This window comes from Cimex lectularius, unplaced genomic scaffold (assembly GCF_000648675.2).
Source record: "Cimex lectularius strain Harlan isolate CLEC.00 unplaced genomic scaffold, Clec_2.1 scaffold108, whole genome shotgun sequence".
Classification (NCBI taxonomy): domain Eukaryota; kingdom Metazoa; phylum Arthropoda; class Insecta; order Hemiptera; family Cimicidae; genus Cimex; species Cimex lectularius.
This window is the reverse complement of record NW_019392680.1, coordinates 372,366-388,129: the sequence shown is the minus strand read 5'-3', so window position 1 is coordinate 388,129 and position 15,764 is coordinate 372,366. Positions and strand designations below refer to the sequence as shown.

Below are 15,764 nucleotides of genomic sequence, written 5' to 3'. Positions count from 1 at the left end.
CTCAGATTGCAGAATGCATGATGTCAGTGTAAAATCATTCAGTACAAAGAGTTTTTAGTGCTGAAAATGGGATTTTGTGAATAAAAAAATTATTACAGCATAGAACAGATTACTGAGTAATTGAATAATATAAATCCTTTTTGTAGATCATTTACTATTTTATTCTGCTGTTTACGACAAGTAATATCTCTTTTTCTTCTGTAAATTTAAAATGTGCACTCTCAGACTTTATTTTATATTTAAACAGAAAAGGGGAATAATTGATTACTATAGTTTTAAAACTTTTTCTTTGCAAAATTTGTGCTTTCACATTGCTAAATTATTTCCTTGTTTATAAGAAATCTAAGTTTATTTTATTATCAACCACGGGGTGTCATTATTTTATTTTTTGGAAAAAAAAATTCGTATTAGCGGTTCTCAATTGGAAACTTGGACCTTCCTTGAGCGCCAGATCAGTGCCTAAATAGATTCGCCATCATTTCAATTATCATAAATCTTCATTAGTGCTACACTCTGATTTCAAGAGAAGTAAATATTAATATTTCTTGCTTATTTTTATGTTAAAAATCTTGAATACTGTACTATATAAATACTGAAACCATACTGGTTTGTAAAAAAAGAAAAACTGTATTTATTTTTGTCATTATATACTGATGGACAGAATTAACGCACCACCCTTCCATTTTAAAGTATTTAAGTTTATTCATAGTTTGCATAACATAATTTAAAAAGAAAATGCTTACTAGCTAATTCTTAAAAAAAAAGAAAAAAATATTGCACAAAGAACACACATACAAAACAGAAATATCACAAACAAATAAATATGTAAAAAAAGAAAACTAAATGCTGGGTTCACTGAGCTTTCGGCACCTTGGCAGAACCTGTAAGAAATTGCTAGTCAGAACAAAAAAATAGTTGGACTTTTAGTCATACGGATTTGTAGAGAGGTATTGCTTTACTTTACTATAAATTATTGTTTTCATTGTTAAATATAAATATTGTATGTTAATAATTTCTTATAATTTTATGTAGATGTCTGTTTTCTCCATCAAAAATGTCTTATGCTGGCCATGTGCTTCATAACCTTAAACCCAAAATGCTTGTACAATAGTTTTCCATGTTAATCGTTTTCTTCATCCTCGAGGTAGTATGTATATCATTTTATTACATTAATTGTTAATTGTGTGTTACTGTGTACTTATTTGAATTTGTAACAAAATAGGCCCTGATGATGGCACTATAAGGTGCTGAAAGCTCGTTGACCCACCATTTAGTCTTCTTTTTTTTTCACCTGTCTAATGACCTCTACGAAGATTGGAACCCTACATAGATTATCTGGTCGATCAGCGAATATCATATGTAAAAAAAACTTTTTTGTCCCCTTTAATAATTAAATATTTCCACCTCTCGAATCACGTCCGTTAAACGCCTTTGCATTTCTTGGAACAGATTTCTGATAAAATCATGAGGAATTCTTTCCCATTCATTTAGAACAGACGTTTCCAACTCTCTCTTTTCGGTTTCACCGTCGTATTCGTCATTTAAGTTGGTCCCAAATGTGTTCCATCGTGTTCATATCTGGACTTCGACCTGGCAACACCAAGCAATTAATTCGAACCTCATGTAGTCATTCACAATACTATGGGGCATGGCATTATCCTATATTAGCAAGAATTTCTCACTGATGTGGCAAATGGTACTACATACTCTTCGATTTTGTCTTGTAAATACCTCTGGGAAGTTAGACATCTTCCTAGCACGTTAAACTAATAGTTCCATTTTAAATTGTGGTAGTTATTTATCTTGCTGATTTATTTGCATGAATAATTTGTGTAATTTTAAGTTGATGCTTTATAGTTTTATTATTTATTGGAAAAGGCCACAACTGTGAAAAAGTTATAAATATTATATAATCTTCTGCCAAGGAACGACGTTGAACAAATCTCGATTGTTTTAATAGAGAAATTTATATTAAAACGACCCTGAACGAAAAGCTTTATGACTTCATATCTACTTTATATAAGCGAAAATTCCGCAAACTTTTCTTATTCCCTCGAACGAAGAAAACGTGTTTCAAAGAAGAATTTTGGCGTAATCCCAGTTCTAAAGAAAAGTCCAAGTTTATAATGGAAAATATAACATCTCTCCGTTTGTTGCCTAAATTATAATTCGTAGCGTAAAGAAGGTTGCTTCATAACATGTATGTTAAGTTAATGCAGAGAAAGTTACAGTTGAATTTTGAAACTTAATACGACACAATATCAAAGTTTATTAACAGTCTTTATTGATCTGATACAATGATACTTTCACGTTTGTGAGATGTGCACATATAATTATTTATGTAATGTCGAATTAGGAACATACGGCGAGGAGGGGTTAAATATTAGAGATAGCAAAAATTCAACATATCCCATCCAGAAGAGATGAATCACCTGGTTGTTATTCTTGAGTACCACGTTCCTGAAGGTTATAACATTAAAAACACATGGGACTTATACTCCTGAACAAAGCCATACCGTTTGGTACGATGAAATTATTTTCAGTATGCTTAAGTATAATACACCAAAATATGTAATGATCGTGTACTCTTACCTGCAACTTCATTTTGAGTTGTCCTTCATGTTCTTCTTTCATCACATTTCACTGTTAAAGACGGCGTCCCTCAAGGGTCACTTTCGAGCCCCACTCGTTTTTGAATTTTTCTAAAGGCTCTGCCTAAACCAAAATGTTGTCAACTAGCATTATACGCCGATGATATTGCTCTTTTCTATTCCTCCTGAACGATTAGTGCAATTGTCAAAAATATTAATATGGAGCTCGAAAACCTAGTGTTTTTGCACTAGATGGAAGTTAACAATTATCGCATCCGAAACCAGTCGCATCCTGTTCACCAAACGTCAGCCCTTGCTCTTTCATAATATTTCACTCGAAGGAAAGTCCATTAATTGGTCAAAGACAGTAAATTACATAGGTATTACACTTGATTCCAAATTAAATTTTGGCACATACATGAAAACTATCGTAAGCAAGAGCATAAGCGGCAATACGATTACTTTATTCTTTGCTCGGGGAGAGAATGGAATAACGGTATCCAACATTTACTATTATTAAGAGCGTAATTAATCCGATGTTGTTATACGCATGCCCAGCATGGAATGTTTCAAGCCGAACAATCATCAATGTTAAAAGTGGTTCAAAATAAATTTTTACGGCTGGTCATCGTCTCTGCCAGAAATCTATGTCCGACTGAGTTACATGAAAATAGAAACATGGAATGGATGTGTTGGCAGTCTGGGGACCTCGGTCCTATCCGTCCAGCCACCGATTGCTGTCAGTTAGGTCATTTCATCCCCCAACACAATCATTTCCCCAAAACCACCCCATTCGTTCTTATTTACATGCCATTCACTCAGTTAAGGAAGTGGATTACTCAATATTCTAACCTAAGTGAGGGTCGATGAGGTGCTCAATATTCCGCCATCAACCATCTTACGCTAAACGTTCACGCTAATAAATAGATTCACTTTCAACACACACTAGAAACACCAAACTATCATTACTGTACTGACAACCAAAAAATTCCACTCTATTGATTTTTTATTTATTTTTTCGATAAAGAAAATTCTGCCCTTAATTTGTCTCGTGGTTTTTATCAATAAATATTTGTTTATGCTATGTTTTAAATTGAGAATATCAATTGGAGAAAAACACTTAATCATACACACTTAAACACTTACCCACTTAATCCTTAATCCAAATAAGGATAAAGGATGTTTCCATGTTTACCTTTTACGGAATTTAAAATGTTTATTCAGTCCCATTGAATTCTGAAGCAAATAAACTGTTTAGTTTTCATCTTTGTTTTTTTAATTTCAATTTTTAAACTTAAAAATGCCACTTAGTGCTGAGTATGTTGGGCATGGTGTGGCTTTTACTGATGATGGACGTTCCATCAGATATGCGTCTATTGCCATCGGAGTTCCCTACGAAACTCTGCAAGACCCGTTAGACGTTTCCGAGAAACTGGGTCGTACCATAGAAGGCCTGGTTCTGGACGCCCTAGGGTAACAGTACCACAGGATGACGGTTTTTTGAGAATTTTGCGAAACCGGTACCTTACTGTTGTTCAAGCTATTCATCAGCTCCAGAAAGTTCGGGTTGTCCAAATTTCTGAACGCACTGCTCGAAGAAGATTAAATCAATATGGACTGATGGCTTTTCGCCCCGTAAGAGGACTAGAATTGACCAGAACACACAGAGTTGCAAAGCTCCCATTTGCTCGAGAACACATAAATTGGTCTTTAGACGATTGGTCTGCTGTTCTTTTTACAGATGAGTATACTAGATTTGTTCTACCATCTCCAGATGGGCGTGAAAGAGTGTGGAGAAGGCGAAATGAAAGGTACGAAGTTTGTAATTTTTCCCAGATCCTATTCCAATGCACAACAGTGCCCGTCCACATGTTCGCATAGTACAAACGTCCCTTCAACAGTATAACATCAGGGTCTTAGCCTGGCCATTCTCCAGACTTCACCCATATCGAACATTTATGGGATAACCTCAAAAGACGAATAAGAGCACGTCCATCACTTCCTGATTCACTCCACGATCTTTAAAGGACTCTTCGTGAAGAATGGGCTACCCTCCAGCAAAGAGACATTTCCAAACTGGTAGAAAATATGCCGTCTTCGAGATGTAATTAAGGCAAGAGGAGGAAATACGCGTTATTGAAATGTTAATTAAAAATTTAAAACAAAATTTAAACAAATTTTATCTGTTTTCATTTTCTTAGCAATTTACATTTTTTTACTTTTTAGACAAAGGCACAATCAAACAACAAATTTTATATCGGGTGCCATTTCTACGCGCTCTCTATATGTAGCGAAGGAATTAGCCCCCTCAATTAGGTGGGACACATCGAGCAACCTTTCTCTGCATGCTAGACACATACGCGGGCTTTGGCCCAAAAAAAGGGGTAACCTCAAATGCCCTATTCTTAGTCGGGTCAAGCCTAGTTAGTAATTGAAATTGCTTCATATATAAATATTTACTTATTCAAATGTATTATCTTAAATACACCTACACTGTTTTGTTATATGTATTGTACTGTAATCAAATAGATAAACATTCATTCAACATGTCCCATCCAGAAGGGATGGATCAGCTGACAGTTCAGGGTGCCATTTCGCTGAAAATTGTAATAAGGAAAAAATTCAAGAAATATAACCCTAGCAATCAGCCGGTCTGGGAGGAAATGTTACTTATACCTTTACAATTGGATTGATTTTAGAAAAAATATGAAAAATCTCGAAAAAAAAATTTAAATAATTACGATTATAAAATGAGAAGATGTTAGTGACTGGAAGAAACACAATATGTATATTGGCTTTTATAATCTTTCAGGGCCTTTAAATATTCTCAGCTGTTTAAAAAAATGAAAACTATAAATAAACACATGAATAATTAATTGTATTAAGATTTTGTTTGCTTGTTTGTTTTAGCGCTTTTTTTACAAGTTTTGTTATTAGTACGTGTTGAAAGAATGAGTACAGCGGGCACAACTAAGGGGTTTAAGTTCGACAGTGAACGATTGAAAGCCGTCATCTCTTTGGATCATGAAACAGACGGTTTGACCGAAGAGGAAATCGCGGACCGTATGTCGTTGCTTTACGATCTTCCTAGTTTGGATGTGGCCAAAGCCCTGAAAGAAGGTTTGGCCAAAGGGTTTCTCACTAAGAAGAATTTCAAGTATATCGTCTCTCAAAGATCTCTTGCTATTCCGACTAACAGGCTCTGCGGCACAGCTGGTAAGAAAAAGGTCGAAGGAGAGAAACGCGTATGCCGAAAACCGGAAGAAGAAAGAAAATTAAGAAAAAAGGATACATCTACAAGAGATCCCTGCAGAACAAGAAAAAACAGAAGAAAAGAGACAAGAACGAAAGAGCAGAACAAATCAGATGATGAGGAATACAAGGATGGGAAAGACAAAAGAAAAAGAAAAAACAAAAGGAAAGAAACAAGAACGAAAGAGCAGTCCAAATCAGATGATGAGCAATACAATGATGTGAAAGACAAAAGGAAAAGAAAAACCAAAAGGAAAGAAACAAAAACGAAAAAGCAGGCCAATTCAGAGGACGAGCAATGCAAAGTTGTAAAACGCAAAAGAAAACGATCGAACACTAGTAAAACTAAGAAAACCAAAAGAGTAAAATATTCTTGTTAATTATTGCAATTAAACAAAGGAACTGCTGATTTTAGGTCATTTTTCAAAATCAATTAAAAGTTTACAATACCAAAGAAATTGTATTTTATTCGTTTTTAATTATATAATTCGAAATTTAGTTTCTTATGGTACTACATTTTACTCATACTTGGTGTATTAGTTTCGAGTCGATGAAGTAGCATCTTCTTATTTAAAGTTGAAGTGAAAGCAGATTTGTACCGATTTTTCAACCAATATTTGTTTTGGTTGAACACACCAAAAATACCCAACTATAAAAACAAAACTAAACAAATCTTTCAAAACACACGCAACAAAAACAAAACAGAAGAACAACTAAAACACAACCACACCATACCGTACGAATAGTGTCTGGGTCATAGTGGACACAGAACGCAGCCATTGGGATCCTACCCGACGGGCATAAAAGAACGAACAGGACTCATAGCAGCAACTTTTTGTAAATGATNGATCTCAATAAAGATCGAAACGTTGGCACGATAAAGAAAATGTTTCTGAAACCTACATCACACCAGACCGCATCTCACGATTTCTAAATAAACGTTGTAGAGTTGTAGAGCGTAAAATTTCCAAAAACATGACTGTTCAAAATTTGTTCATCCTTGAAAATATCCATGATTTTAAAACTAATAATTCCTTTTATGACGAAATTCTTATAATTTCATAATTCCATAAATTTCATCTTTTATGATCACTCCTTTGACCGATATTTTTAATATTTCCTTCCCTTTGTGAGGTTTTAACGTTAAAATTTTAATACGTTTTAGTCATTCCATTAAATTAAATGTAAACACGGTTTTGCCCAAAAATCGCGAATAACTCGAAAACTATTGAGAAAATCGGGCAAATTGGAAAGTGACCAATTTTATTTTATTTTCATTTTATTATTTTATTTATTTGCAGTCGAAACAGGCCAGGTACCCAAGCAAAGGACAGTCAAAAAACCCAAGAAATCATTCATTAAAAATAAATCATATAATTGAAAGCTTATTACAATTTTCTATCAATTGATAAAGGTCGTCGCTCCAGGACGATTTCCTAGCACCACAGCTCAATTTGAACTTTTTGTAAAAACGTGCAAAAATTAACATTTTCCCGAATTTTTTAATTTACTGTTGAATAACTAGGCAAACATCTAAAAGAGCCATCTCGTTAAAAGTAAAATTAAAAAAAAATTAGATCTAGCGCAATTCTACGGCTTAAAAGGCTGAGAAAATATGCATTTCCAAACTTGGGCGTTTTCTCTCTCTCTCTCTCTCTCTCTCTCTCTCTCTCTCTCTCTCGATGTAATTTGGGAGATATTCCTATCGACATATTGTTCTGTTTTATGATAAAAGTTAATTTATGTTTTAAGCCTTCATTGTGATTCCATATTGCACTCACTGATCTACCCCTTCGATAGATCAGCCAGGACATAAACAGTAGAATTCTTACAAAGCCCAATACCAAACTTTATAAAAAATAAATACCTAAGTCCTAATCATCAATCTCACAGAAACATAATAATGCACAAACATAAATTCCACACCTCCAAACCTGATATCCCTCCTAAATTAACACAAACCTGACAACCCTATTAGGCCACTAGTCAATTATATGCCAGCCCCACATAAAAAGCATCAATGCTTCTTGCTAGCTTTCTAAAATCCAACTCAAAATTATAAAGAACATTTTGTATCGAAAACGGCCAGATGGTTGTAGTAATGAGAGTGTTTCGATATGTTTCAAGTAGTCGTTTAAGGATTTTAGATCGACTGTTCAGTTATAATCTTTGAAGCGAGTGTAGGGTTCCAAGTAAGTCTGTCTTTTGTCAAAGTAAAGTTCCCAATAGCAGGCTACATTGGATGTTGATAGAGGAACAGATTTGCAGTAGAGTAGGGGAACTAATTTATTAGCGTGAAAGGAAGGGGATTGCTTATAACCCCGCCCCGAGGAATATCAAGTATTCTGGGGTGAGAGTATGACGTCTGGAGAGTAAAAGTAATTTATTTGCGTGAAAGGAAGGGGTTGCTTATAACTCCGCCCCGAGGAATATCGAGTACTCTGGGGGAGTGAATGTGATCAGACATCTATGTTTGTGGTGATGTTAGACATGTGTTTTGTTTCTATTCTGAATTTGACAACCTGAGGTACACACGAGAGACTAGCATTCTAGAATATCAACGTAGTACATATCTGAAATCAGAGAGTCAGTAACTAGATCGAGACGCTCAAATGGCTGCAGTTTAAAACAAAATATGCGCAAAAGAAAAGAAAAAGAAGGAAAAAGACGCAGAGGGCCGGCGATGACCTCAGCTATTTGTCGGCCCATAAACTTCCCATTTATATACTAGGGGAGAAATAATACGACGAAGGAGGAAAGATATTTGCTGGGATTTGGTTTCCTTGAGTTCGATCCTCCGTTTCTTGAACCATTCTCCAGATCAGGATAGATATCCTGGAAGTTTCTGAAGACCACTACTGGTTCTGGATTTGCTGAAAGTGTGGTGGTATGGTCTGCCTATGGGATTGGAATGCAGTGTATGCTGAATAGAGAATGGGTCCAAGACGCCGCCTTGCGGAACACCCGCTTCAACATAATGAATGGGGAAAGGGATGTTATATAGGATTAGCTCCAGAATAAGTTACTCAGCAAATCCGTGCCATACTCCATCGAAGGCTGCTGGCCCAATGTCTAAGAATGCAGCAAATAATGTCTACCACTGTGACCCTGTTGAATGGTGGAGTGATGTCGTAGAAATCAAGAATTATTGGGGTGGAACAACATTGAGGCATTCAAATAATATATAAAGGTTTTTCAGGAAGATTTTTGAAAGGACTTTGTGGCAAACTAGTGGGGTGGTATGGCGTAGGATACTTAAGTCAATAACACGACCATCCCCTAACTAACAAACTAGTAGTTTTTGACATAACAAAATTATCCATCCATCTCAGTCAAACTGTAGACATTCTCACAAATATTACTGCAAATATTTTGATATGAATGCAAGATAATTATTTATTCAAATTGAGACGGATAAAGAAAAACTAACTGCAAATATAAAAAGTGAGAAAAATATATTTTAAAGAAATCACAAATTAAAGATTATGATTTCAATTTTCCGAAGCTGACAGTGCGGTTCTCTATGTCAAAAACCGTGTATACCGTCCTCATGAAGACATCACCGAGAATCCAGGATTTGGCTTTATTCATAGGGGAAAATGCTGGGACGCACACATCTCCTTCCCTTTCTTTGAACTGTAGGATAAAATGCATAATAAATGTACACACTTTGACGTTGATTAATTAAAAATTTACCTTAATGACGTAGTCGGACGATTTCAGCGGGTATTTTACACCACCAATGGTAATATTAACAGTGGGTAAATCGTCCAATTCGTCACAATTGACCTGTAAATCAAATCAAATTAGATTCACTGCTGTTAAGGAAAAAAGGAAAAATGAACTTACAGCCGATACACCGAGTTGTTTAACGAATACCGCTCCGATCTTTTTATATAATAAGTCGTTTATAACATCAGCCGGGCCGACGATGAAAGACGTACCACTGTCAACTATAGCCTGGCAACCGCTTGTGTACCATTTACGGTCTTCGCTTTCGATACTACCAAGAAAAATATAAATTATTTAAAATCGAAATTCGACATGAAAAATGCTACTCACCCGTCGATTTTGACTTTCCAGAAGCGGTCAGAAGTTATATTAAATGATTTGAGAGTTTTTACGTCAACTTTATCTTCATTAACACCTCCAAAGACCAGTTCTCCTCCAACCTCGTCATCAGGATTTCTAAAACATGCAAAATCTTGAATATGAATGAATTGTACGAGCGAGTGGACAAATTACAATTACCTTCCGAGGTAGAAGGAGAATTTCCCTTTTTCTACTAGGCCCTGTCTCATCATGTTGACAAATGGCGGTACGACATCCTGAACCGATAGAGATTGAAAACTAAGACCAAAGATTCCGTCGAATTGAGCCCAACCAAAAGGTGCTTGCGTTTCTAATGTCGTTTCCCCAAACTCTTGGTTCCGTACACTCATATTTCCAATCTAAAATAATCGTACTCGGTTAGTTCAAATGGGCGAGGGGAAAATAACACGTTAAATTTTGAACTTTTTCCGTGTGGTCTGCGGGTTGATAAAACAATAATTTAGTCATTATCGGTCAATTTGGTCTACCTTTCATTTCTGTGTTGGTCTGTCAGACATAATGAAGATTAAAAAATGACGAAACTCGTTTGACATACCAACCCAGCCAGGATAGTAGACCAAAATAGTAAGTATCAAATTACATATAATTTCTTTTCTTGAATGCTGTAGTTGCTTAGTAAGTATGAAGTACTACTTTGTATCATTGCAATAATTGTTGCCCTTTAGGAACAGTTGAAAACGAAAAAGCTATATACGTTTGTATATTAAAAAGGGTATTAGGTTTCTGACAATTACAAATATTTTACAGCTTTATCATTGATTAAATAAATATATTATACTCACGGTTAATGTATCTTGGGCCAAGTATCCAGCTACAGCTCCGGTCCAGTATGCGATCTGGAATGTTTTACCCGTTAATTGGTGAGTCGAAGACTTATGATCGTAAAAGCCGATCCCTAAAAATCAATTAGAAATGATGTACACTACGTAAACTCTTAGAAAAGATTTGATGGGAAACGTACTGCATACGTTCCGGCTTTTGCAATACGACGATGGAATCCAAAGTTTTGAAGATCCCGTGTCGAAGACTACGGTGAAATTTTGAGGTGGCGTGCCCAATGAGATTGTCCCGTAGTAAGCAGTCTGGAAATATATATCAATTACTAAAATAAACGTTGCAATACAAATAAGTACGTATATATTATGCAAGAAAATTATTTTTCGTCAACGTACGTTCAAATTGGTTTGTAGATCCTCTTTCGTGTTTTTATTATTCAAAAACAAATATTTTTTTAGACGATGCTGGTATTTCATTAAATTCTCAAGTGAAGTCAACCGATCCTTGTTTTGAAGCCTCTTTTGCAGAGACACCCTACAAACAAGAAGAAAAAAGTCAGTCCATTTGACTATTTCCGCTTTTTCCCGTTCAATTATCCCTTATCAACATTAAATTACTAATAAATCCATTATTTCTTGGTGCGATTGACCAAATAACTTTTAATTCATCTTTTTATGTAAGGTGGTACTGGTTGAAATGAAAAAGCTAGTGTCACGAGCGGGATTCGAACCCACCGTTGAGATGGGGAGTTGGTGTCCGAGTTGATCGAAGTCCAAATAGCTCAAGTGGTCAGTGCAGCGGCGTATTTCGCCGAAGGTCGTGGGTTCGAATTCCGCTCGTGACACTAGCTTTTTCATTTCAACCAATACAACATAAACAACATAAAAAGATTAATTAATTGAAATTAAATTAACTTTTTAAATAGTAAATTAACTCTTTTTCAACGTAAAATTAACACTTTTAACTTCAAATTAACCTCTTTCTTAAATCATTCAAAAAAATAAAATAATTGCTCTAAGTAACTAGTTGAAAATAGATGACAAGTAAAATTAAAAATTACATGAAATTAAATATTATAAATTGTGCTTCCAAAACATTTCCATTTTTAAAAAATAAATTTATCTGCACTATTTTTTACAAAATAAATATTTAGACGTTCGGGAATTTACACCCATCATGTACAAATAATCTTTTAATTAATGTAACTTTTCATTATTTTTAGTTTTATTAAAAGACTTTGGCTACTTGTTCATTTGATGACAGGCTGCATGACCATGATTGAAACTACGTATGTTACATAGCCCAAGTCCTGGGTGTGCCGGGCTTTACCATCCACGATGGAGTAAATGGGTTTAGGGCGACCGGAAATTCGATCGAAGATGTAATGGACGATCGCGATGTATGACGGACGATCGTTTCATTGATCTCACCGCACTACAGAACCGTCATTTAACGGCTTCTATGATAGGTAGTCAACTGCAAACATGATGTAAGGCTGAGCTCTACAACCGTCATCATCAAATGTCTTCGTGAAAATAACCTGATCTCTTAACGTCCCGCATCAAGTTCTCTACGGGGGGGGAATCGAGTAGAAAGGCGGCTATTTGCAAGTGAGCATCTCCCTTGGACACGTGAACAATGGGGAAGGGTTGTCTCATCACAGATGAGTGCCAGTTTGGTTTGTGGCAATCAGGTGACCATGTGACATGCGTACATCACAGCCTTTCAAAGACAGTCAGTCAGTTGTGGTATAGGGTGGGATCAACGTCCATGTCCGTTCCGAACTGATGAACAGATGGATCTCTGGCTGCTCTAAGTTTCTTTAGGAAGATGTGGTTCCATTCGATCAAAAAAATTGGTTCAATGTGTATTTACAGCTATCAAACAAAATTACAATATTTATCAATGGTTACCGGTTAATGTTGTGAAAGTGCCGTATTAGCCGCAAAAAATGTCAATTTCATTAATATCAACCTTCAACATAAATTATTATTTGGGGATCGAGAAGAGCGGTCTGGTGTGACGTTAGAAAAAACATGTTCTTTATCATGCCAACGTTTTCCATCTTATGGAAATCATCAGGGCCTTGTGTTGTCTGCATTTCAACAAAAATGTTCTCTGAAGGAGGAACATATGGACACCAAGCAAAGAGTATTCTGAAGGATATCGCCAATACTGAGAAGAAACTTGTATCGGCTAGCTTTCAGAGAACTTTTCTGTTGTCATTGGCTAACGGTCTTAAACACCACACACTTCAACATAAGTATAATGATTTTACGGCTGAAGACATTCAGCATAGACTTCGTATAAGATATTTAAATCATAACATGCAACTCATACCATAAATGTATAATGAAGCATCAGTTTTGACTAAAGACAAGTGTTTGGTAATCGTTAATTTGTCACAGCTGGGACCACCAAATGGAATAGTTCATGAATATTTGATATTGAATTACCACGTGAAACAACTTCAACATCAACGAATTAAGTATATTTGTATAATCAAATATTCAAAAATTACGTCAACAACAAAAACATGTTTATTATGCGATAAGACGAGCAACAACTGATGAAAGTGGTGTACGTTAGATGCACCAGTGGCAAAGGAAAAACATTTCTTATTTCAATAGTACTGGTAACCTACATGCACAACATAATATCGTATGGGAATCGCACCCTCAAGTATTGTAGAACATCATATTCAGCTCTCAAATAGATATTCAAAAGACAAAACAGCGTAACAACAACTTGCAACATTTCAGAAATATTAGGAATGAGTAAAGTACTCCAACCAATGCATGATAATTATTTGGGACGAACGCATAATGGCTGTAAAAGCTAATGAACTAAATGAGTTTTTAAAATCGTCAAATTGGACGACAATCATGCGTGTTCAGTTACGAAACGATCCTTCTGCAGAACATTTTGCGATACAATTATTGCACATTGAAAATTGGAAAATTACAATTATAGAAACAACAAGGGTACATTAAATTACCAACCGATTTTTACAGACTTACACACAAGAAAAATTGGTTCAATACGTATCTGCAGATATGAAACAAAATTACAAAAGTCATCATAATATCAGCATTCAACACTTGTTACCAGGAGAAAGAACTACTTCCAAATTAATAGATACTGTTACGGATCAAAATGAAGCAAAAAAATTATCCAAATAAATTCTTAAATTAACTTGATCTATTTGGATTGCCACCATACACGATCAGAAATTTGGTGTTCCTATCATTCTTCTTAGACATATTGACCCACCTGTCTTTGCATTGGTCTCAGATTAGCGGTTAAAAGATTATTAAATGTGAACGCAGCAATAATTTTCATTGGCACAATTTAAACAAGAGGATGTGGTGATACCACCTAAATCAATTGCATCATGCAGTATGCCATTCCTAATCAAACGATTGCAATTTGCAATTTGCTTTTGCAATAACGATAAAGAAATCACAAGGTAAATCATTGAAAAAATTGAATTTGGATAATCCATGTTTTTTTCATAGAATTGCACGTTGCATACAGGAAAATCAAGGGATTTTTTTGTACATATGATAAATGGAATCACCAAACACGTGTTTGGTGAATCAACAATCACCGAGAGCACTGCTATGAACTTCAATGTTGAATTTATCAGTAACTACAATTTATAAAGTGTAAAATAAAACTTTTTATAATCCCCCGGGTAACGCCGAATAGTACAGCTAGTAAAATATAAAAATAAAGAATCCTTCTTTTAATTTTACAATTTTTTAAAATATAAAATAATTTGGCTCATATATATAAGAGACTGTATGAAAATTAATTACAAAATTAAAAGTTATATAAAATGAAATATTAAAATAACGTTAATCCATATTTGCGTAGAAGTCGTAATTGACCATATTAATCATTTCAATAAATTATTCTTTTTATATAAAGTTTTTGATTAAGATGAAAAATTAGTGACAGCGGGATTCGAACCCTCGACTTTGGGCTCAATTGTCGCTGATCTAACTTCTGGGTTACGATAGCTCAGGTGGTAGAGCAGCGACGTATTGAGCCGAAAGTCGTTTGTTCGAATCCCTCTCTTGAGAGTAATTTTTCATCTCAACCAAAATCTTAGATAAAAAATAGTTAATTGGATTAAAATAAAGGATTATGCTTGTAAACATGAAGGTTAACAATTTCTTAACCAAATTGAAATATACTTTTAGTGTTAATTTTATATATTATAAATGTTGATTGCAATTTTCATATATTTTTTAAGAACCTATTTAATTGATATTAAAAATCTCAAATTAAAGTGTTTGTACATATTTTAATCTTTAATGACAATTAAATTTCATATGGTTTCATATACATATAATTGCCAGATTATTTTTTTTTTCACATGTATGTATGTATTTTACTTTACGTGCTTACTTTTCATACCATCTCATAGGTTTTTGATTTAAAAAAAAAACGGATAATTTGAAATTAAAAAGGAGTAACTTGACAGAATAAGCCTATATAAGTGTGCATAGCAAAACCAATTTAGTAAGGCGAAAATTAAACTAATTTTATTTCTAGATTAAATGACATGTTTGTAAATTGCTATCAGAAAACAAATTATGTTGATTTTTAAAACTAAATCTAATTACCTGACCACAGCTTCGCTGTGGACGTAAAGGAGTGCCAGCAGTAGTGATAGGCAGATCGTATATTTCATTTTGAACTGACGAAATGGCTATTACAGACAGTATTTATACTCGCAGACCTACACAAATTTAATCGCTTCAATTCTTGAGAGGTTCTTAAACCCATTGATGATAAAAGTGATTTCACTATTGCGTGTGAAATTTGGTGTAAGATGAGTAATTTTTTTTAATACTCGGATTTTTTCTAGTCTGGGAAATACTTAATGAAATTCGTCGAATTTTTGTCTTTGTGTGTTTTATATAATTTTTTGTTTTTTTCGAAGTTCATTTACAAAACCTTAAAATATAATTGGGTATAAGGTGAGATAAATAAAATAATAGAGTAGGTTCCAATTGTTTT

The 15,764-nt window shown here is 34.6% G+C and overlaps 1 protein-coding gene across 1 annotated transcript; it reads right to left on the bottom strand.

The window, feature by feature from the left end:
• Nucleotides 1–9,281: 9,281 nt before the first annotated feature.
• Nucleotides 9,282–15,475, bottom strand: LOC106668038 (aspartic proteinase A2-like). Its single transcript, XM_024225625.1, has 9 exons — nucleotides 15,368–15,475; nucleotides 11,129–11,267; nucleotides 10,882–11,038; nucleotides 10,739–10,851; nucleotides 10,095–10,294; nucleotides 9,906–10,031; nucleotides 9,693–9,846; nucleotides 9,540–9,632; nucleotides 9,282–9,479 (listed from the first exon to the last, which is right to left on the bottom strand). Exons 1-9 carry the CDS (start codon nucleotides 15,433–15,435, stop codon nucleotides 9,327–9,329), a joined length of 1,203 nt encoding a protein of 400 aa, XP_024081393.1. The 5' UTR covers nucleotides 15,436–15,475; the 3' UTR covers nucleotides 9,282–9,326.
• Between the last annotated feature and the right edge of the window lie 289 nt (nucleotides 15,476–15,764).